Source organism: Macaca thibetana, chromosome 10 (assembly GCF_024542745.1).
Source record: "Macaca thibetana thibetana isolate TM-01 chromosome 10, ASM2454274v1, whole genome shotgun sequence".
Taxonomy (NCBI): domain Eukaryota; kingdom Metazoa; phylum Chordata; class Mammalia; order Primates; family Cercopithecidae; genus Macaca; species Macaca thibetana.
The window spans coordinates 5,434,924-5,459,909 of NC_065587.1; the positions used below are offsets into that span (position 1 = coordinate 5,434,924).

Consider the following 24,986-nt stretch of genomic DNA (forward strand, 5'->3'; position numbering starts at 1 on the left):
ATTGTGATATAAGATTATCATAAAATTGATAAAAGATAAATGATAAAAATGTGGTTGTCAATTACGTGTTTTTGCCATCTACTGATTATAATTAAATCTTGTATAATAAGTTAGAGATTAATTCGTCACTGAACATTTTAAAGCACCTTAAGTAATTAGTTTCCTTCTTGTCAATTAAGTGATCATGCCGGGCGCGGTGGCTCACACCTGTAATCCCAGCACTTTGGGAGGCCGAGGCGGGCGGATCACAAGGTCAGGAGATCGAGACCACGGTGAAACCCCGTCTCTACTAAAAATACAAAAAATTAGCCGGGCGCGGTTGAGGGCGCCTGTAGTCCCAGCTACTCGGGAGGCTGAGGCAGGAGAATGGCGTGAACCTGGGAGGCGGAGCTTGCAGTGAGCCGAGATCGCGCCACTGCACTCCAGCCTGGGCGACAGAGCGAGACTCCGTCTCAAAAAAAAAAAAAAATTAAGAGATCATGTCCCCTCAAAGCCACATGTATCTTTTAAGTGTTTATGAGAGGAAAAAATGGTTACCTTATGAATAATAAGATAAACACTTGAGTCCAGGAGGCCAAGGCTATAGTGAGCCATGATTGTGCCACTGTACTCCAGCCTGGGCAACAGAGCAAAATAAAAATAAATAACAGTTTCAAATATAAATAAATAAATAAATAATAAACAGTTTTTTAAAAGGAGCTTTCATGCTCACATTATTTTCCCTGGGCAGGTGGTCGATTATGATTTAATTTATATAAAGCAAACTTTTGGGAAGATTAATTATCTTCTAGTACAGGATTTCATACAAAGAATTTGCTGTCATGAATTAGCAATTTTCAATACTGTTTATGCAGCTGGATCATTATAAAGAACTTAAGGAACAAGTAAGAAAGAAAGTAGCTACGATGACTCAACAACTGGAAAAACTGCAATGGGAACAGAAGACAGATGAAGAAAGACTGGCATTTGAAAAGAGGAGGCATGGAGAAGTTCAGGTATCTTGGGTTGTACAGTAATGATTTAGAATTATTCTTAATGAAATTTTATTTCCTTATTGTACCTGTCTCCAGAATGAATCTCCTTAACCTTACACTATACTGCCTCATTTCGTTTATTTCATGATTTGGCAGATGAAGATACAAATATAAAAGGCATAATCTATGATAGTTCTGTGAGTAGAAGAGGGTATTTTGTGCAAGAAGAAAAACAAAGGTGGTAACATAGCAGGAATTACTTTTAAAACATTTGTATAATTGATATGTTATAAAATTATATGCTGATTTATGAAAATACACATTGCACATTTTTGACTTTGTGCATGCTAATTTCTTCTTGGAATAATCTATTTATCTTTGCGTGTTAAAATCTAGAGTTACCAACACTGCAAAGCCTTCCCTGTCCCTCCTTTTCTTTATATCCCAGTTCCTAAAAAAGCCAAAAATAATGTCTTCCTCATATAACTACCTATTAATATTATTATTATTTGATATGGAGTTTTGGTCTTGTTGCCCAGACTAGAGTGCAATGACGCCATCTCGGCTCACTACAACCTCCACCTCCCAGGTTCAAGCGATTCTCCTGTCTCAGCCTCCTGAATAACTGGGATTACAGGCATGTGCCACCGTGCCCGGCTAATTTTGTATTTTTAGTAAAGACGGGGTTTCTCCACGTTGGTCAAACTGGTCTTGAACTCCTGACCTCAGGTGATCTGCCTGCCTCAGCCTCGCAGAGTGCTGGAATTACAGGCCTGAGCCACCGTGCCGGGCCAATTTTTTATCTATATCTAAGGGCTTTTGTCAGATTGCATAAAAATAACAATGAATTGGTACCTCTCTACTAGACTGAAAGCTTATTAAAGACAGGATTCTAATTGTGTCCATTGTAAACCTTGCACTTAGTAGATGTCAATAAGTGTTGGTTGAATTGCTGTTGTCTTTTGGATACAAAAAAACAGTAAGAAGAACATACGTAGTTGCAGACAGGTGGAGAAGACTTGTAGTAGTCTCCAATTGGATTTAATGATAAAGTGAATAGAACAAAACTTTTGTGAAATCCTCACCCGCAAGCCTGTTAGTTGCCCTATAGGTGCCTATATTATTATAACACAAAACCACTCTACTATATAATTACTTATTTAATTGTCTGTTTCTCCTACTAGGCATTAGTTCTTTGAGGGCAGGGACTCTTTCCTGCTTGTTTCTGTACCTCTAGTTCCTATCACGTGGTAGCCAGTGAATATATTTAGGTTGTTGCAAAAGTAGTTGCAGTACTTTTGCACCAACCTAATATATTTGTTGAGTGAATTAGTTAGGGATAAGAACTATATAGATATTTGAAAATAATCTCCTTGAAGTTTGAAGTTACAGAGAGAAATCGCTAGAGATCAAATATCTAGCAAATGGTAAGAGTCAGGAGTTGAACCCTGATCTGTAATTTGCTCTGATATGTTTTCATATAATTATATTTGACATCTTTCAAATTTGTAACAGCTTATAATATTATAGTAAATTATAGGCATGTAATTTTGTTGGTTTGGAATTGCTGTAATTGATTTTAGATTTCATTTCCTCTTTTAGGGAAATCTAAAACAAATAAAAGAACAAATAGAAGATCATAAAAAACGAATAGAGAAGTTAGAGGAGTATACAAAGACATGCATGTAGGTAGAATAAAAAAAAATTTCTTGCAGCTGTTTTCTTTTCTTTTTTTTTGAGAGGATCTCACTCCCATCGCCCAGGCTGGAGTGCAGTGGCACAATCATGGCTCACTGTAGCCTCAACTTCTGGGGTTCAGATGACTGTCCTACCTCAGCCTGTAGCTGAGACTACAGGCGCATGCCATCACACCCAGCTAATTTTTTGTATTTCTGGTAAAGATGGGGTTTCACCATGTTGGCCAGGCTGGTCTTGAACTCTTGAACTCAAGCAATCCACCCTCCTTGGACTCCCAAAGTGCTGGGATTACAAGAGTGAGCCACTGCACCCTTTGCAGCTTTCTTATTTATGTATTTCTTTCTTTTTTTTTTGAGACAGGGTCTCACTCTCACCCAGACTGGAGTGCAGTGGCGTGATCATGGCTTGCTGCAACCTACACCTACCCCTGGGCTCAAGTGATCCATCTGCCTCAGCCCCCTGAATAGCTGGTACTACAGGTGTGTGCCACCACACCTGGCTAATTTTTTTGTATTTTGTAGAGACAGGGTTTTGCCATGTTGCCAGGCTGGTCTCAAATTCCTGGACTCAAGCTATCCACCCACTTAGCCTCTTAAAGTACTGAGATTACAGGAGTGAGCCACCTGGCCCAGCCACGTTTTTCAAATCAATGAAGAATGAGCAAAATCTTTTTTACCCATGTTTGGTGTCAGGTTTATTGCATTTTTTACCCTTTAAAAATTGATAGAGCACTGCTCTATTCCCCTGCAATGCCAGACAAGAGTATGTTGTACCTGGTAATTCCTAAATTTTGGTTTATCGTTTTGCTATATAATTTGTTGTTATTTTGTAGGGATTGCTTGAAAGAGAAAAAACAGCAAGAGGAAACCCTAGTGGACGAAATTGAAAAAACAAAATCAAGAATATCTGAAGTTAATGAAGAATTGAATCTTATTAGAAGTGAATTGCAGAATGCTGGGATTGACACCCATGAGGGAAAACGTCAGCAAAAGAGAGCAGAGGTTCTGGAACATCTTAAAAGACTGTACCCAGATTCTGTGGTAATGAGAAGGAATGGTTAATTTAAACAAAAAAACTAAGCTTTGCTGTTTGCTTACAGCAGTATCTTCTCATTTGGGATTAGAAATATTACCATTATTGGCCGGGCGCGGTGGCTCACGCCTGTAATCCCAGCACTTTGGGAGGCCGAGGCGGGCGGATCACAAGGTCAGGAGATCGAGACCACGGTGAAACCCCGTCTCTACTAAAAATACAAAAAATTAGCCGGGCGCGGTTGTGGGCGCCTGTAGTCCCAGCTACTCGGGAGGCTGAGGCAGGAGAATGGCGTGAACCCGGGAGGCGGAGCTTGCAGTGAGCTGAGATCCGGCCACTGCACTCCAGCCTGGGCGACAGAGCGAGACTCCGTCTCAAAAAAAAAAAAAAAAAAAAAAAATTACCATTATTACAAAGCAATATTATTTTAGACATCTTTAAATTTTGTGTTTGACTCTTTATATTTAAAATGTAACAGTAAATAATTAGGGTAAAACTTCCGGTAGTAGCTGTAGGTACGTAATTATTGGGGAGAAGCATGACATGAACGTAGTACTCAGAAAGTTCAAATTGTGGCCAGTATCCCCTAAAGGACTTGGATGCTGTGAAGTAACCTGAGCCCTCCAGACACATAGCCTCGAACCTCATGTTTTTCATGATTTTATTTGTTTTTGAAATATTTTTTCAGCAGACATGATTGGCATATTTTTATTCTCTTAAGTATGACTGTGCATCCGGTATTGCTAGTGTATTTCATTAACCAAAATACAATATCACTTGTTGCTTGGGGTGTCAGCATCACAAGATTATTTCCTTTTGTATCGAGGTGGCATCTGACCCTCTTGTCACTAATATCAGTGTATACTGTGCAGTCCTTATTTTATAATATGGCCTATTTTCAGCATTTGAGACTGGTAACCACTGCTCTATTTTGAAACACCTACCGACCAGGGCAGTGGCTCACGTCTGTAATCCCAGTACTCTGAGAGGCTGAGGCAGGTGGATCAGCTAAGGTCAGGAGTTTGAAACCAGCCTGGCCAACATGGTTAAACCCTGTGTCTACTAAAAATGCAAAAAGTAGCCGCACTTTGTGGCAGGCACCTGTAATACCAGCTACTCTGGAGGGTGAGGCAGGAGAACCGCTTGAACACAGGAGGCAGAGGTTGCCGTGAGCTGAGATCACACCATTGCACTCCAGCCTGGGTGACAGAGTGAGACTGTCTCCCAAAAAAAGGAAACATCTACTATTGGCCTCCATATCCACACTTTCATGGTTTTCCTCCTATCTCTCTGGCCACCCATCTTCATCTCCTTTATAGCATCTGTTTTGACTTTCTGACTCTTAAATGTTGGTTTTGACTTCCAGATAATGATGCAGAAGTAAGTCTAGGTCACAAAATCTGGATCCCCCAATTCCTATCCAAATGACAACAGCTAGTAAAACACACACACACACACACACACACACACACACAACTAGTTAAAAAAAAATCTACCTGATGCCATAAACTTTAGAAAATGGTGATAATCTAGGATTTTTAAAAAAATGTATTGAAGTATAGCATTGCTTTTTCTCAACTCCACAGAAGCTGAACTGATAAATTGACTAATTCCTGAGAATTCTCACCTAGTATTCCTTGATCTAGCAAGAAGCAAACTCACATGTATTTGTTTCCTTTTCTCTTCTAACTGGAGAGAGTTAGATTTAAAAACTGGTGAACTGGGTGCCTGTAATCCCAGCACTTTGGGAGGCCGAAGTGGATGGATCACTTGAGGTCAGGGGTTTGAAACCAGCCTGGCCAACATGGTGAAATACTGTCTCTACTAAAAATACAAAAAATTTAGTGGGGCGTGGTGGTGCATGCCTGTAATCCCAGCTACTTGGGAGGCTGAGGCAGGAGAATTGCTTGAACCCGGGAGGCAGAGGTTGCAGTGAGCGGAGATTGCAACACTGCACTCCAGCCTGGGTGACAGAGCAAGACTCTGTTTCAAAAAAACAAAAAACAAAACAAAAGAAAAAAACACTGGTGAATTGGGGAACGTGAAGCTCATATGCTCTCTAATGAGAGTGAAGACCCTAGGTCTCACTAGGGCTTTAAAATTGGGAGGCCATTTTGAAGCCCTCTTTTCTAGATGAGATTTGTCCTCCTCCCTCAAGGTAGAAGAACTTGGTATGGGATATTAATTAAAAACTCAGATGAGAGAGAATTCAGGTACTTAAATGAAGTGTGTTCTTAAAAAGTCTTAGGTGAGTTCTCACTTGCCGCTACTATCCAATCCCTTACAAGAAAGTAAACAGAATAGGAAATACTTATTCTATCAAGTGTTGCTCAGAGGAGGTAATTGTCTCAGTTCTGTGAGAAAAGGAATTAAGAAAATTATCCACCATAGCAAATCAAAGATCTGAACAGAGCTGCTCACATTAAACATAAGCAAAGTGAAAAGAATCACTGTGGCAGCTATAGGTACATATAATAACAAAGAGGAAGAAACTATTTAAAAACATTTAGAAGTCAAAGAGCCCAGTCTAGAAGGTTACAGAACAAAATCCCCTGTAAATGTTTTGCACTATGGGCAATTTAATAAGAACTTGAATTTATGAAACTAGATTCAAATATAAGGTAAAACAATAAGATAAAAAGGAAAATGTAAGCTGTGAAAACAAATCAGGAATAGGCATTATTACCAAATAATTATAGTTAGCATGTAAGTAATAAGTAACATAGACAAATTAACAAATTAGAAGCATTAATAGCAAGAAATGTTAATAAATTAGAAGTAGCTGCCAGGTGTGATGGTGTGTACCTAGTTTCAGCTACTCGGAGGCTGAGGCAGGAGGATAGCTTGAACCTAGGAGTTTGAGACCGGCCTGGGCAACATAGCAAGACCTCATCTCTTTAAAAAAATAAATAAATAAAGGTAGCAAAAAATAATAGATTACACAATTGAAAATCAAATTATTGACCCTGAAGAAAGGCTTGAGATAATCACAATGGAGAAGAAAAAGTCAAAGATATTTAAACAGAGCAAAGACAGTGATGTTTTATCATAGGAAAATGGTATTCTTGAAGTAGAACCTAACAAATGGAGGAAGGAGTCCAAAGACAGAAAATTAAACCTTCAGATATTCTAGAGACCACTGATACATGATGCTCGACATCCAAACATTTTCTAGTAAAGTTTTTGAACTTCAATCTAATACATTCTTGACCATTCTTCAGGTCTCAGATCAAGTAACACTTCGTGGAAATCCTTCCTTGACTTTTCTTTTTTTTTTTTTTTTGAGATAGAGTCTTGCTCTGTCGCCAGGCCGGAGTGTAGTGGCGTGATCTCGGCTCACCACAACCTTCGCCTCCTGGGTTCAAGTGATTCTCCTGCCTCAGCCTCCCGAGCAGCTGGAACTACAGGCACGCACTGCCACGCTCAACTAATTTTTGTATTTTTAGTAGAGGCAAGGTTTCACCACATTGACCAGGATGGTCCCGATCTCTTGACCCCATGATCTACTCTCCTCGGCCTCCTAAAGTGCTGGTATTACAGGTGTGAGCCACCACGCCCAGCTGGAAATCCTTCCTAGACTTCTTATGCCAACCTGGTCCCTGTTAAATATTCTCAGAGCACTCTCTACTTTGTCAGTGTCTAGCTCCATTTTGTACCTACATGTGATTATTGATTATTTATATCTTCCTCACTAGACTGAAAATTCTGTGAGGTCAGAAGGTATCTACTTTGTTCATTAATGTTTTATCCAGCGCCTAGCTCAGTACCTGCAATAGCAGGTCTCTTATAGATTCTTGTTTAATAGATAAGGGAATAAATTAGTATTTAATCATGTAGTTTTAGAAACTATTTTAATATTTTGGTAAGGCTAGTCCCTCTTTATTACTCTTTTTTTAAATGAAGTGTTACATAGCTAGATGGACATTGCATAATGAAACTTAGGTCTATTTGAATAAAACTCTATTAATTATGATGTATGTAATTTTATAAAATTAGTTTTTGTGCTACTTTGTTACATTAGATAACAATGAATTATATATTTCAGTCTAATATATCTATTTTTCTCTCCTTTTTTGAAACCTGCTAAGTTTGGAAGACTACTTGACCTGTGTCATCCTATTCATAAGAAATACCAGCTGGCTGTTACTAAGCTTTTTGGCCGGTACATTATTGCCATTGTTGTAGCCTCTGAAAAGGTAGCAAAAGATTGTATTCGATTTCTGAAAGAGGAAAGAGCTGAACCTGAGACATTCCTTGCTCTAGATTACCTTGATGTAAGAACTTTGTAATGCCTGGTATTTATAGTGATAAAAATCTTGTCTTTTAGAGAATGATCTTATTGCCTAAAACTATGATAGTGATTGAAAAAAATTGTAGCTTGTATGTCAGTTAGGCAATCATTTAAATGGCTGGTGTTAAATATATTGGCAAGCAAAGAATAATATCAAGTGGCTATTCTCTTTCTTGACATCATATCATTTCTTCCTTATCTAGTTTTTACAGAATTCTACCTTTGATTTCATTGCACTAGCAGTGCACCACTCTACCTATTAGCCAGCAATGTATTTTGTCCTATATAGCAAAGTATAGGAAATGGATAAGATGTATGGTCTGTTGGTGAAATGCCAATTCAGTCTTAATTGTAAATATTTGACCCAGTGTGTTAACTCTTTGTGAAAGAGGCTAAATTTTGAGCCTTGAGGTATGTATTGAGATACCTTAACATATCCTGAGTCTAAATTCATGAAGCAGAAACTCTGTCACATCATGATTGATATCCTTCAGTGATTATTCATCGACTACTCAAAAAAGTGTCCTCTTTGGTTCACCAGTCAAGACCCTGAATTGCAGGCAGTCTTCATAGTAGTTAAGAGCACATGCCTTAGAGCTAGACTGCTCTGAGTTTGAATCTCAGCCCTACTTCTAATTAGATCTTACTAATTTATTCTTAATTTTTCTTTTTTCTTTTCTTTTTTTTTTTTTTTTTTTTTTTGAGACGGAGTCTTGCTCTTTTGCCCAATCTGGAGCGCAGTGGCGCGATCTTGGTTCACTGCAGCCTCTGCCTCCCAAGTTCAAGCAATTCTCCTGCCTCAGCCTCCCAAGTAGCTGGGATTACAGGTATGTGCCACCACACCCGGCTTTTTCTTTTTCTTTTTTTTTTTTCTTTGGATTTTTAGTAGAGGCGGGGTTTCTCCACGTTGGTCAGGCTGGTCTCAGGTGATGCGCCCGACCTCAGGTGATGCGCCCGCCTCAGCCTCCCAAAGTGCTTTGATTACAGGCGTGAGCCACCGCGCCTGGCCTATTCTTAATTTTTCTGAGTATCAGTTTTCCATGTGTGGAAATGGAAGAATTAGTTCTTACCATATTGGATTACTACAAGGAGTTGTTACATGTAAAGCACTTGGCATAAGATCTCCACAGAGGAGGGGCTGGTGCTACTTATGGTCCAGACCTCCCTTTTGTACTTCCACACTGTTGTTACCTTCTGCTCACTGAAATTCTTTACCCCATGTCATCTGCCTGTTAGAATCCTGTTTTACTTATTTCTCACTTGAGATTTTTTTCAAGACAAACTCATTTTTTAAAAAATCTTACACAGAAGTGTATCAAATATAAAGGGAATACTCCTACCCCTTCATAATGTCTGATTCCTTAATAGTAACAGCTTTAGATTGCTTCCATACACTCAATTTATATAACTATATATTCCCAAGTGTATATACACACACGTACACATACACATTTTGGTTGTATATATGTTTTCTTCTTTGTTTTGTTTGTTTTATTAAAAAGTGAGATCATACTTGCTGGATTTTGGTAATACATTGTAGACACTTTTGTGATCTGTTGTAAACCCAACCTAAAAGTCATTACTAAGAAGGTCTGAAGGCTTTCCTGATCATTTAAGTCGAAAGTGTTTTGTTTGTGTTTTTCTGTTTTTTTGTTTGTTTGTTTTTTGTTTTGAGAGAGTCTCACTCTTTGTTGCCCAGCCTGGAGTGTAATGGCGCAATCTTTGCTCACTGCAACCTCCGCCTCCTGGGTTCAAGCAATTCTCCTGTCTCATCCTCCTGAGTAGCTGGGATTACAGGCGCCTGCCACCACACTCGGTTAATTTTTGTATTTTTAGTAGAGACAGGATTTTACCATGTTGGCTGGGCTGGTCTTGAACTCCTGAGCTCAGGTGATCCACCTGCCTCAGCCTCCCAAAGTGCTGGGATTACAGGTGTGAGCTACACGCCTGGCCCAAAAGCGGTTTTTTAAAATTCCATAGTGTTTTGTTGCTCTCTTGACACATATCTAAATGGGTATTATTTTCCACTAGATTTTATGATTTTGAAAGTGTCTTGTGGAACACTTCCTATACATTGTTTTATCCTGACTGGTTAGTGACAGAGTTGAAACTGGAAATTACATCTTCTGGCTTTTGATGAAGTTTTTGTTTTTAAAAAATATTACCAAAACCCATGGTGGGATGTAGTTCATCATGTTCTTATCAGTTTTTTATGGTGTGTAATTACATACTGTTTTTTTGTTTTGTTTTTTGTCTTTTTGGTTTTTTTTTTTTTTTTTTTGTTTGTTTGTTTGTTCTGAGATGGAGTCTCACTCTGTTGCCTAGGCTGGAGTGCAGTAGTGCTATCTCAGCTCACTACAACTACCGTCTCCCAAGCTCAAGCGAGTCTCCTGCCTCAGCCTCCTGAGTAGCTGGGATTACAGGCATGTGCCACCATGCCTGGCTAATTTTTCTGTATTTTTAGTAGAGGCAGGGTTTCACCATGTTGGCCAGGCTGGTCTCAAACTCCTGACCTCAAGTGATCTGCCCACCTTGGCCTCCCAAAATTCTGGGATTACAGGCGTGAGCATCATGCCCGGCTGGGTACATACTGTTAATCTTTTGCTGTCATGCGTATATACGTTTTGTGAGAAAGAATATAATGAACATTTGGTTTTTATTTCAGTGTATCTAACGTGTTAAATATTTTAAAACCCTTTAGATCAAGCCAATCAACGAAAGATTAAGGGAACTTAAAGGCTGTAAAATGGTGATTGATGTCATAAAAACTCAGTTTCCTCAGCTGAAGAAAGTGATTCAGTTTGTGTGTGGAAATGGTCTTGTTTGTGAGACTGTGGAAGAAGCAAGGCATATTGCATTCGGTGGACCTGAAAGACGGAAAGTAAGAAAAGAGGCTTGGATCACATCTTTGGATAAGTTGAAGTAGTATTTATATGACTAACATACACAAACACAAATATTTATATATGCGTTTTATATGTTCTTTTTTCTAAAGAGAACCAACATAGAACCTAAGGGGGTTATGGCCTCAGTGGTTTTTATAATTTTCTGTTGAATTTAGGAAAAAAACCCTTATAGCATTTCTCAACATCATAAATTATATTTCGGAAATTAGATTTATTTTAATAATATCCTAAAGCAGTTAGTTGTTGTTGTTGTTGTTTAACCTTACATGGAACGCTGGATATAGTACCTGTGGTTTTGAATACCAGGAAAGATTTTGGGTGTTTATTTTACAACGTGGGCTAATTCTTCCATACTTTAGTGGAGATACTAACTGTCCTTTTGCATATTCAAGGTTTAACATATTTGAATTTCTAGAGAACACAATTGAAATGAGATTACTAAATACAGGTATCTTGAGGGAATAATTTTGGTCTTAAAAGTAAGTACTATTTTACTCTTAGTTGAATAGAGAGTATTTAGTTATATTTGTATTTAGTTGAGCAATGTTAAACTCAAATAATCTGATGTAGTTTTTTTTAAAAAACTACATTTACGATGAAGTATAACATAATGCTTGAGGGTATATAAGCTATAAAGTAAGACCAGTGATGCTACTTAGTAACTAATTATGTGACTTTAGGGAAGTTTATAAACCTCTAGTTTTAGTTTTCTCATCTAAAATTGGGGAAATAATATTACCTGTTTTATAGGGTTATAAGAATTAAGTAATAACATGAAAAACGCTATTATAGTGCCTGGCAAATAGCTCTCAAAAACTGGTAGTAATTTTATTACTTACTAGTCAATTAACACATTTAATCTGGACTGTCCAGAATTGCAAATTAACACAAACAGGCACTTCTTAATGAGACATGAAGATTTCCAGTGTTAAATTTATTGACTTATGTAATATGATTAATTTTTCATACATTTTGGTGTGTCTGATCAATAATCTTAAGCATAATGTAATCACTGTCGTTGAATTCTACATGTTAAATTTAAGGTAGTGTAGTTATTGTTTTTCTTATTTTGCTGCCTAATTAACTACACTAACATCTACTTTTGTATATTTGTATATTTCATAGAATTGATATTTGAAGATTTGTGTGGTCAAAGAAGTCACGTGAAGATATGATTGCTTATTCCTTCATATAACAAATATTTATGGTTTCTATCTTGTTCACAATAACATCTTTACCCCTTTAGATTGTATCTTATTTTTATCAGTAGTTTAAAATTTTAATCAGGTGTATCTTATTTGTATCTTGACTATATCTTAGGAACTTTGGAAGAATTTTCTCTATTTTAGATTGGGTCAAATCATTGGATAGATGTCACATTTTCACAGAAATCATCTGGTGAATCATCTGCAATTTGTGCTTTTGGTTTTCTATATACTTGATACCATGTTTTAGAATTTTCTTTAGTCAAACATTGCGAGTAGTATTAAATATTTTGGTTTACTTGTTTACTTGTAAACTATAGTATATATAAACTACATACAGTATCTATAAACTACAAATATGAATTACATCAATTCTGCTAGCTATAGTTTGGTCACCATATTTTAGTGATAACTGAGTTTTTACATATTTTAAAAATTTATGTACCACAATTTGAAAATCCCGAATCTCTTTACATATATGTAATTATTCTATCTGTTTCCCTTAACCAGAGACACAATTATTTATTTTCTTCTCCTATAGACTGGTTGGTTGTTACTCTAAAACATATATTATAGAAAGATCTATTTGTACTGTGCCCTTTTAATATGGTGAAGCAAAAAACAGACCTAGAAAAATGTCAGTAAGTAGCTGGAAAATTTGTGAAAATATTATTTTTTCCAAAATTTCACATATTAAACAATAGCAAATAAAGTGCAGGGTACCACTTTGCTGGGTACCACCTGGAATAAAATATCGTTAATCTAAACCTCATTCCTTGTATCAGGATAAATTCCAGATGAATTAGAAATGTTAATGTAAAAAGTAAAACCATAAAATTTCTAAGAGAAACCATGGGAAATTTTTTCTTTTCTTTTTTTTTTTGAAATGGAGTCTTGCTCTGTCACCCAAGCTGGAGTGCAGTGGTGCGATCTCTGCTTACTGCAACCTCTGTCTCCCAGGCTCAAGCGATTCTCGTGCCTCAGCCTCCCAAGTAACTGAGATTACAGGTGCCCACCACCACACCTGGCTAATTTTTGTATTTTCAGTAGAGATGGGGTTTCACCATGTTGGCCAGGCTGGTCTGAAACTCTTGACCTCAAGTGATCCGCCTGCCTTGGCCTCCCAAAGTGATGGGATTACAGGCATGAGCCACCACTCCTGGCCTGGGAAATTTTTTCTTAATCTCAGAGACAGGAAGGCTTTTCCAATATGAAAAAAAAACCCAAAAGCTATAAAAGATGAATGAATTCACCTAACAAAGAGTTTCTGCATGGCAAAGACTACCATAAGAAAAATCAAAAGAAAAATGGCAAACGGGAAAATATTTGTAGCTCATAGTAAAGAGCAGATGTTCTTACAAATCACTGTGGAAAAGAACAATAATATAGTGGGAAAATGGGCAAGGGATATGAACAAACTTGTTTTCATAAAAGGAAATATAATGATTCTTAAACATGGAAATACAACCTCACTCATATGGAAAATACTCATTAAAATTACACTGAGGTACTATTTTCACCTGTCAGATTGACCAACATCAAAATGTTTAGTAACACTTTATGGGGAAAGAGATTCTTCTGTTCACTGTTGTGGGAACTTAAATTTATACCAGTTCAATGAAGGGCAGTTCTCTCACTTGTGCCTTTGAGGAACTTAGCTTATAGATTAACTTACATGTGTATGAAATGATGTGTGTACAAGCTTTATTCACTGAATCATTGTGTATAACAGGAAAAATTGGAACCAACCCAGATATTGATATAAGACTAAATCAATAATTTATTGCCTAGAATTGCTTTGGGCCTTAGTAAAATGGATTTTAAATTTGTGGTTTGTTTATTGTTTGGGGTCTCTTCATAAACTAGATATTTTATTAGTAAAGTTCAGTAAGTATCTTTTCTCATCTGTTTTATTCTTAACTTTAAAAATTGCCACAGTATGTTTTTATTTGTATCTTTGTGTACATTTCTTCAGGGCAAAATATTTTTAATTTTACAGACAGTAGCTCTTGATGGAACATTATTTTTAAAATCTGGAGTGATCTCCGGAGGGTCAAGTGACTTAAAATACAAGGCTAGATGCTGGGATGAGAAAGAGTTAAAGAATCTAAGAGACAGACGAAGCCAGAAAATCCAAGAGCTAAAGGTAAATCCATGCCATAAAAGTTGTAATATAGTAAGTAGAATAATTGTGTTTTTAAACTGGGTGGGTTTTTTATAATAACCATTTCTGTAGTTTAAGAATTGAAATAATGCAGAATGAAATAAAAATAAAAAATAAAAATCTTTCCCTTACTCTCTTCCTTATATCTCAGTGGTATTTACTAAACACGGTTTGATACATACCTTCCAGAAATTTTCTTGGTATGTGCAAGCATATGTATTATTTTTCCTATTTTCTTTGTTTTATAATAGACTGTTGCTATAGTGTTTGCAGCAAGTTGTTTTTTTCTTTTTTAGATGAAGTTTCTCTCTTGTTGCCCAGGCTGGAGTGCCATGGCGTGATCTCGGCTCACTACAACCTCCGCCTCCCGGGTTCAAGTGATTCTCCTGCCTCAGCCTCCTGAGTAGCTGGGATTACAGGCATGTGCCACCATGCCCAGCTAATTTTGTATTTTTAGTAGAGATGGGGTTTCTCCATGTTGGTGAGGCTGGTCTTGAACTCCCGACCTCAGGTGATCCGCCTGCCTGGGCCTCCCAAAGTGCTGGGATTACAGTTGTGAGCCACTGTGCCCAGCCTGATAGGCATTTCTTAAAATATAACTGAGGTTGGGCATTTCCTCATGAATGTAATGGTCCTCTGTAATTCTTCCTTCTGTGAACTGCTTATTTTCTCTGCACATTTTTCTAGTACATTGTTCCTTATTTTATTACTATTTTAAGAATTATTTGTATTAAGTAATTTAGTCCTTAGTCATATGTGTTGTAAACATTTTTCATTTGACTTTTTAGTCAGCTTCAGTTGGAATATAATTTATATACCGTAACAGTCACTAATTTTAAGTATAATTTAGTAAGTTTTGACAAATGTACATAGTCACATAACCATCATGATATATCATGATATCTATATCATGATCATGCACTCATGATATAGAACATTTTCATCACCCCCCAAAATTCCTTTGGGTTCCTTTTAGTCAGTCCCCTCTTCTGGACCCTTTGGGGCCTCACAACCCAATCTGCTTTCTATCATTATAGTTTTTCCTCTTCTAGACTTCCATATAAATGGATTCATACAGTCAGTTGTCTTTTGTGTTATATTTTCTTCACTTAGTATTTTTGAGATTCATGTGTGTATCAAAAGTTATTATTTTTAATTGCTGAGTATCTCTTTGACATTGACTTTGTTCTTTTTGTCATGCATGTGTTTTTAATCTTTATGTAGCCAAATTTATTAATCTTTTATAACTTCTGGATTTTAGGATGTGTTATGCTTAGAAAGACCTAATTCTTTCTGAAGATCACAAAAGAAGTTCAATAATGCTTCCTTCTTGTGCTTTTGTGTTTTTAACATTTATATTTTTTATTTATCTGGAATTTATTTTGATGACTGGGGACCCTGCTTTATTTTTACCGACTGACTTACCATTTTACAAAAGTATAATTTGTTGAATATTGTAATTCCCTCATTTATTGAAGCCAAATTTACAGATGCTAAATCAATAGAATGCTTTCAGATTATTTATTTATTGTTTCTATTTAGTTTTCTTCATTGGTTGATTCAAGCACTTACTTTGGCAAAGTTACTTGACTAATTTTCATCTTTTTCTGAAGCATAAGACTACATTTTATGTTTTAATCTAAGGTGTAGAAATATTCAGCTTTTAAAGACTTCAACAAATTTAGGCCTAGGCACAGAGAGAGTTCTGGGAAGATACCAACTTAAAGTCAATCTTGCTTCCCATCCATGTCCATGCTAAGGTTCCATCTGTGTGTCACAACCTGAACCAGGCGGCAGCTAGGTGAGAATGATGTCTTGGGTTCTGAGGGAGGCTGCTGGGAAAAGCTGATATAGGGCTTCCTCTCTTTTGATGTGAAGAGTGCTTGGGTAAGAATCAGGACATAGCAGAATCTGGGGGTAAGTTAAACATTTGTCCCATGTGAGGATGCCTGATCTTCTTGAACCCCATGAAGCTAAATATTAGCTTAGTAGGAAATTTGTGGCCTCCCTATTCCTGAGTTGGGAAGAGTCCAGGGATACCAGAGAGATCTTTTCCTCTGCCTCGTCTCAGGGTGGTACTGACAGTCTTCTCTTGTAATCACTGACCCTCAGGTATAGAAAATCCTTGTGGGGTGCTGTGATTTCGGGGACTTTAATACTCAGACATGGTCCTCAGTGGTGAAAGAAATACATAAATGTATCTGAGGTGTTCTAGGAGCCAGGCAACAACTTGAGCAAAAAAGTAACGGAGCATTAAGGAAATTTAGTATAGGGTCATCCTTCCCCTGCCAATCCCCAACGCACAAAAAGATTTTCCAGGACTAAAAAACGTACTTCTGGCCAGGCGTGGTAGCTCACGCCTGTAATCCCAGCACTTTGGGAGGCCAAGGCGGGTGGATCACCTGAGGTCAGGAGTTTGAGACCAGCCTGGCCAATAGGACAAAACCCCATCTCCAAATGCAAAGCTATGTGCAAATCCACACACTTCATGTAGAATTCACTAATTTGATTCTCACAACAGCTGGTGATGGGTATTTTTACTACTCACATTTTCTAGTTGAATAACCTGAGTTACAGACACGTTAAGTGGCTTGGCGAGGTCATACCCCCAGGAACTATGGGTGCTTGGGATTGAACCCAAGGAGAACTGGCTCTCAGGCACTTCACTCAACCAGCTCCTAAAACTGACCTGAAACAGCAGTGGCCTTGAAACAACAGAGGCTTGGCCGGGCGCAGTGGCTCACGCCTGTAATCCCAACACTTTAGGAGGCTGAGGTGGGCGGATCACGAGGTCAGGAGTTCAAGACCAGCCTGGCCAACATAGTGAAACCGTGTCTCTACTAAAAATACAAAAATTAGCTGGGCATGTTGGCGCGCACCTGTAGGCCCAGCTACTCAGGAGGCTGAGGCAGGAGAAATAGCTTGAACTGGGAAGCAGAGGTTGCCATGAGCTGAGATCATGCCGCTTCACTCCAGCCTGGGCAACAAGGCAAGACTCTGCCTCAAAAAAAAAAAAAAAAAAAAAAAAAAAAAAAAAAGAAGGAAAACAGAAAAAAACCTGAATGTTGAAAAATAATGGGATGCTCACCTGACAAATGCAAACAAAAAGAAAACAAAAGTAATAATATCAGACACTGTGAACTTAAAGGTTAAAAATCCTTGTGTGTAGTAAGCTTTCAGTAAGTACTTATAATTTAATTGAATAAAGAAGATTATATGTAACATAAGACAAAGATTTCCATTATAAATCTGTTTGCAGCACATAGCACCTAAATATTAATATTTAGAGTAAAACTAATTTTTTTAATAGAATGGAAAAGATAACTCAGGAGTTGGAAAATCACTCTTAGAAGGAAAGGTTAAGTGTTTAGTTTGGTTGAATTAGGGAAAAGAAGGCTTGAAACTACTTCTTAATAAAAATAAAAATATAGTGGAACATTTCAGCAGAGTGACTTCTGAGTAAGTTACATGCTTTTATGCTTTAGTTTCCTCATCAGTATAATGTGAATAATAACATCTATTTCGTAACATTGTTAAGAGGATTAAGTTGGTTAATAAATGTAAATTGCATAGAACAATAAGTGCTCAGTAAATGCAAGATACTGTTAAAAATATCTGTTAAACATTTATGAAAATTGATCATATGCTCGGCCACAATGGAAACCTCAATAGTTTTTTAAAAGTAGAGCTTTTTATAGGTCACCTTGATCATAATTTAATGAAACAAGAAATAATGACCAAAATAATATTTGTCTCTGTAGAAATTAAGAAATGTAGATAGTTTTGGAATTAAGGAAGTAATCCAGAGGCAAATTACAAAGTATTTCAAAAATGATGAATAGGAATATACTTCCTACCATTATCTTTGAGACATAGTAAAAGCTACATCAAGAGGATGTAATCAAGTAATGCCTACATTACTAAAGAAGAAAGAAAAAATATAAGGGAACTTATTAGTCACTTTTTTTAAAAATTAGAGGAACCACAGACTGGGCAACATAGTGAGACCTCTTCTCTACAAAAAATTAAAAATTAAAAAATTAGCCGGGAGTGGTGGCATGCACCTATAGTCCCAGCTACTTGGCAGGAGGATCACTTAAGCCTGGGAGGTCAAGGCTGCAGTGAACAGTGATCATGTCACTGCACTTCAGCCTGGGTGACAGAAAGAGACCCTGTCTCAAAAAAAAAAAAAAAAAAAGGAAAGCAATTAGAACAACTGGCCAGGCATGGTGGCTTTTGCCTGTAATCTCAGCACTTTGGGAAGCCAAGGCAGGAGGATCACTTGAGTCCAGGAGTTTGAGACCAGCCTGGACAACATGATAAGACCCCATCTCTATTTAAAAATAAAAGAAATTAGAATACCCACAAAATAACAAAAGTTATACACGGAATTTTTTTTTTTTTTTTTTTTTTTTTTTTTTTTTTTTTTTTTTTTTTTTGAGACAGAGTCTCACTCTGTTGCCCAGGCTGGAGTGCAGTGGGGGTGATCTCAGCTCACTGCAACCTCTGCCTCCTGGGTTCAAGCAATTCTCCTGCCTCAGCCTGCCAAGTAGCTGGGATTACAGGCACGCACTCCTGTGCCCAGCTAATTTTTTGTATTTTTAGTAGAGACAGGGTTTCACCGTGCTGGCCAGGCTGGTCTGGAACTCCTGACCTCATGATCTGCCTGCCTTGGCCTCCCAAAGTGCTAGGATTACAGGCATGAGCCACCATGCCCAGGCTAGGAAATTTTTTTAAAGCTGACATTAATTTAGTAGAAAACAACTCAAAATAGAAAAGGGGCAAATCTAAAAGCTAGTGCTTTTGAAAGACTAGATAAACTCTGCAATCCTAATGAAGGAAAAAAAAAGCTAGAAGCAAACATACATGATCAGGAATGAAAACATTAAAATAATTTTAAAAGAATCCTACATGTGAATAACTGTATGGTTTTAAAAATGGAAAATTTGGAAGAAATGGATATTTTTTAGAAAATATAAATTACCAAGATTGAACAGAAAAAAGGTGAAATGTTTGAAAAGGTAGGCAGTGGTGTGGTTTGCTGGCCTAATCCTCATCCACAGTTTCCTTCCTTTCTAGACTCTATTCCAAGATTGTGAAAAACAAAAACAACTTAATTTCACAAGTTGCCTTGTAGCTAGGGCTGGCCATGTGACAGTTTTGGCCAGTGAGATATAAGTGAAAGTTTTGGTGTTATCTTCTGCATTTCTTCCTCCTGACTGCAATGCAGTCAAGATGCAGCAGCAATATTGCACCAAAGGAAAAGCAAGCATGAGGATAAAAGTCATTGTACTAAGGAGCTGAAAATTAGATCCATTATTGATTAATGGCAAACTAGTTTTGCGTGAGGAATTAAATATATATATATATATTTAATGCCACTGTGATCTACACTGAAAAAAGGCTTCAGGAATATAAAATGGTATATATCATATCATGGAAAATGGTATGATGGCTTCTCAAAAAATTAAAAATAGAATTACCATATTATCCTGCAATTCTTTCTTTTGTCACCCCAGAACCTGTGAATATGTTGGGCATATACCCAAAACAAGAAAGCAGGGTCTCAAAAAAGAGATTTATACACCCATGTTCATAGCAGCATTATTCACAATAGCCAAAAGGTAGAAGCAATCCAGGTGTCTATCAACAGATGAATAGATAAACAGAATGTAGTATATACATACAATGGAATATTACTCAGCATCAAAAAGGGAGGAAATTCTGACATATGCTACAACATAGATGAAACTTGAGGACAAATACTGTCTGATTACACTAACATGAGGTACCTAGAGTAGTCAAATTCATAGAGACAGAAAGGAGACCAGTTGTTGCCAGTGGCTGGAGAAGGGGAGAATGAGTTGTTGTTTAATTGAGACAGTTTCAGTTTTGCAAGATGAAGAGATCTGGAAATTGCTTGCACACAATGTGGATATATTTAAACACTACTGAACTGTACACTTAGAAATGGTAAAGATCTCACAACTGTGCTTGACTAGCCAAATAAAAATGGTAAAGATGGTAAGTTTTATGTTATGTATGTTTGACCACGAGTAAAAACCAAAAATAACCTCTGGGACCATATGAGTTTACAGCTTAGTTTTATGTAAATATATAAAAAAGATGGAAACTTTCCAGCTTATTTTATAAAGGTAGTATAACTTTAATATAAAATAATACATAGTACAAAAAAACCCTAAAAACTGACTTCCCTTATGAGTATAAATATATAATATCTAAATAAAATGTCAGTATTAGAGAATTGAGCACTGTAGTAAAATAATACATCTGACTCGATAGAATTTATTTCACAGATACATGGGTGTTTAAGTGATCATCATAATTCATTATATTAATGAATTAAAGGCAGGAGAAAAGTCATGTCATCATGTGTAAAAAAGGCATTTGATAAAATTCAGCAGCCAGACCTAATTAAAATACTAAGTAAAAGACTAATTAGTGGAAATTATTTAAATAAAATAAATAGCTCTTGAACAAAAATAATTGCTTAAATGGTGAAAACAGTGAAATCATTTTAGTTAAAATCAAGAAATAGACAGTTATCTGTTACCACTATTCAACGTAGTCTTGGAAGTGTGAACCCTGAATATCTGAGACAGATGTCAGTTAATTTAGAAAGTTTATTTTGCCAAGGTTGAGGACGCACACCCATGACACAGTCTCAGGAGGTCCTGACAGCATGTGCCCAAGGTGGTCAGAGCACAGTTTGGTTTTATACGTTTTAGGGAGAAATGAAACATCGATCAACATGTAACATGAACATTGTTCGGTCTGGAAAAGGCAAGACAACTGGAAGCAAAGGCAGGATAACTCAAAACAGAGAGGGGGTTTCCAGGTCATAGGTAGATAAGAGACAAATGGTTGCATTCTTTTGAGTTTCTGATGAAGCCTCTCCAAAGGAGGCAGTCAGATATGCATTTATCTTGGTGAGCAGAGGGGGACTCTGAATAGAATAGGAGGCAGGTTTCCTCTACGCAGTTCCCAGCTTGACTTTTCCTTTTAGCTTAGTGATTTTGGAGCCCCAAGATTTATTTTCCTTTTGCATTTCCCCCCTTTTCTTTTTAAAAATCTTTTGGTGAAAGCATTTTAGAGGAAAATGAGTCTCTGGTCTCAGGTTTCATGTGATCTCTTATGGCTAGGATGGTTTATTTCTAGACGGGTAGGTTCCAAGTTACTAGGAAAGCTGATTTTCTCATGTCCTGTGAAAATAGGAGAAGGAAGGAAGAACAACAAGAAACAAAAGAACAATCCTGGAAAATCGATATAGGTCACATTACTATGAAGTCCATACATTAGCAGGCAGGTATGAAAGTGGCTTATGTACATAAATAGGTTGCTGTTATTTTCTTCTGAAATTTAAGTTGTCTAGCTTCAGTTCGTAGGGCTTTACGAAAAGCATAGCTTAGTTTTCAGCGACTCCACATTAGGAAAAATGGGGAAAAAAGAAGGAAAAAAATTGAAAACGTTATTTTGAAGACTTGTAACCAAGAAAAATTAGAATTTGGTCCAAACTGTAAAAATTCAAAAACATTAGGCAAGACTAGAATCTAACAACAAGTGTACTAGTTTTTGAAACATAATTTTTCTCTCTCCAATTTTCTGTTTTTACTAAAGACAAGTTATGGTTGGACTGAATGCTGTATTATATACTTGGCCTGATTATTTGTATATAATGTTGCAAGAATAATTTTTTTTACATCAAGCCCAATCTCTAGAAAGACCATTATAATTTCCCTTTAATATGAGACAACTTGATCATATAAAAGTTTTTTGGGTTTTTTTCTATAAATCCTTTTATTGTGATTTACACAGACCATTCATGATATGCTTGAACTTTCTGGTTTGTCCTGAACATCCCTTTTTCTTAAACAACCATTCATTTTATTCTAGGACTAAATTTACCATACAAGATTCTTTCTCATATAAAATTATTTCTCTTTAAGCTTTCTTACCAAAAAAAAAAAAAAAAAAAAAAAAAAACCCTCTATTTTTATAACTTTCTTTACTTCTCTCTTATTTTCTGATTCCTTTTACCTTGTTTTTATACATAACTTTTAAATAAGCTTTGAATTAGACAAAAATTGTTCACCTTTTTGAAATGGACACCCTTTTTTTTTTTAAAGAATGTTTTCCTACAATATATTTTTATTGGAAAATACCCAAATAATGAAATATCTATTATTTAATATAACTTTAGATTCCAAATTATGAGTTTGTCTATAAGTATTTATCCCATCACATTCGCCTAATTATTTTAATCATTTACCTATATTATTTATGAAAACTGCAATAGTCATCATTTAAAGTTATGGAACCACCATTGCAAAATTATAACTGAGGCAGTGAAAAACATCTGACTTAACTGACTCTACCTCGCTTCTAACCTCCAAGCTGTTCTTGTTCATTCCTGGGGATAGGACAAACTAACTTTGGGAGGAAGTTAGGTTATAGTTTAGCTTTGAAACAAAGACAGTAACAGTCTTTTCCCAAAACCTTACTGCCTGTGGACTAGATTGCCTAAAGCCTCAAGATTAGAAGTTATGGTAATCTTACTAAATTCAAGATATAGCTATTTACAGGTATCTAACAGGTTAATGAAACAACAGGAACTCCAGAAATAGAGACCAGTATACTTAACAATTAATAATTAATGTTCAGCAAAGATGATGTTTCAGGTCAGTGAGAAAAGGATAGATTATTTAATAAATGGTATCAGCATATCTGGAGAAAGTAATTTTGTGCCCTATATTATTGTAAACCAAAAGTATCTGAGACAGGTCTTAATCAATTTAGAAGTTTATTTTGCCAAGGTTAAGGACATGCCCGTGACACCACCTCAAGAGGTCCTGAGAACGTGTGTCCCAGGTCACCAGGCTGCAGCTTGGTTTTATGTTTTAGGAGACTTAAGACATCAGTCAATACATGTCAGATGTACCTTGGTTAAGTCCAGAAGGGAGGAGAACTGGGAGCTGGGGTTGGAGAAAGCACTTCCAAGTTATAGGTAGATTCAGAGTTTCTGCTTGGCAGTTGGTTGAAAGAGTTTATCTAAAGACCTGGAGTCGGCCGGGCGCAGTGGCTCACGTCTGTAATCCCAGCACTTTGGGAGGCCGAGGTGGGCAGATCACAAGGTCAGGAGATCGAGCCCATCTGGCTAACATGATGAAACCCCATCTCTACTAAAAATACAAAAAATTAGCCAGGTGTGGTGGTGGGCACCTGTAGTCCCAGCTACTCGGGAGGCTGAGGCAGGAGACTGGCGTGAACCAGGGAGGTGGAGCTTGCAGTGAGCAGAGATCGCACCACTGCACTCCAGCCTAGGCTACAGAGTGAGACTCGGTCTCAAAAAAAAAAAAAAAAAAAAAAAAAAAAAACCTGGAGTCAATGGGAGGGAGTGTCTGAGGGAGTTAATTTGGTTGAGGCATAAGGTGAGTGAAAGAAGAAGGGAATGAGGGAGGCAAGCCAAAAGGTAAAGATGCACTAAAAGCAAGGCAATTACAAGATCCTATTTATGTCGTTAATGTGTGTTGGATGGAATATACACACCCCTCTTCATTTTCCATTCCCAATTCTTTCCTGTTAAGCAATGTTAGTTTTTTTGAGGAAGCTGTATGGCGTTTTAGTTACTCCAGATCACTAATGTACTTAATTGCCCAGTCTCTTATCAGAGGAAAGGGAGGTAAGGCATGGGTGTGGTGGTATGTAAAAAATCAGTGAATTATTACATATGAAAGCACTTTGAAAAGTGAAAGTGCTTTTCTATCATAAAATATTCTCATATTTTTCTTTCTTTTTAGGATTTAATGAAGACACTCCGCAAAGAAACAGATTTGAAACAAATACAGACCCTGGTACAAGGAACTCAAACACGACTCAAATATTCACAAAATGAACTGGAGATGATTAAAAAGAAGCACCTTGTTGCTTTTTACCGGGTAATATAGATTTACATAAAATATGCTGGGCACTTGACCCAGGACATAGAATTTCAGGAATTACATTTATATAGCTCCATGTAATTTTTAGATACTTTTTTTTTTTTTTCTGAGACAGTCTCACTCTGTCACCCAGGCTGGAGTACAGTGGCTCTGTTTCTGTTCGCTGCAACCTCCGTCTCCCAGGTTCAAGTGCTCTTCCTGCCTCAACCTCCTGAGTAGCTGGATTACAGGCATGTAATTTTTGTATTTTTTTAGTAGAGATGGGGTTTCACCATGTTGGCCAGGCTGGTCTCAAAACTCCTGACTTCAGGTGATCTGCCCACCTTGACCTCCCAAGGATTAGAGCCACCACTCCCAGCCAATTTTTAGATACTTTATCCCATGATTGAGATTATATTATAGTCCCTTAATTATTTATGTGGTATTTAATCTTTTATCCAGGTGAATTCATCTTATCTCATAGATTCTTCTTTTATTCTAAAAGATACCTATCACATTTTTGGCTTCACTATATAAAGCTAAAACAGCCATGTTAAAAAAAAATTTTCTCTTTTGTTGTTAGGAACAATCTCAGCTACAAAGTGAACTACTAAATATTGAGTCTCAATGTACTATGTTGAGTGAAGGAATAAAGGAACGACAACGAAGAATTAAAGAATTTCAAGAAAATATAGATAAGGTCATAAATGTTATATTTATTCCTAAATGGTATATGTAGTTCTAGACCAGATACTAGATTTAGGGCTTCTTAAATATA

At 36.9% G+C, this 24,986-nt stretch overlaps 1 protein-coding gene across 3 annotated transcripts in view; it reads left to right on the forward strand.

The window, feature by feature from the left end:
• Window positions 1-24,986, forward strand: part of SMC1B (structural maintenance of chromosomes 1B) — a 63,873-nt gene that overhangs the window by 15,886 nt on the left and 23,001 nt on the right. For 2 of the 3 annotated variants that reach the window (XM_050805819.1, XM_050805820.1), the window contains exons 7-14: window positions 855-995; window positions 2,577-2,659; window positions 3,505-3,712; window positions 7,793-7,978; window positions 10,697-10,876; window positions 14,106-14,252; window positions 24,089-24,226; window positions 24,792-24,908. In XM_050805819.1, the coding sequence (XP_050661776.1) occupies window positions 855-995; window positions 2,577-2,659; window positions 3,505-3,712; window positions 7,793-7,978; window positions 10,697-10,876; window positions 14,106-14,252; window positions 24,089-24,226; window positions 24,792-24,908 (1,200 nt within the window). The remainder of the gene's footprint in view (window positions 1-854; window positions 996-2,576; window positions 2,660-3,504; window positions 3,713-7,792; window positions 7,979-10,696; window positions 10,877-14,105; window positions 14,253-24,088; window positions 24,227-24,791; window positions 24,909-24,986) is intronic. The other variant, XM_050805821.1, reaches the window with a different exon arrangement.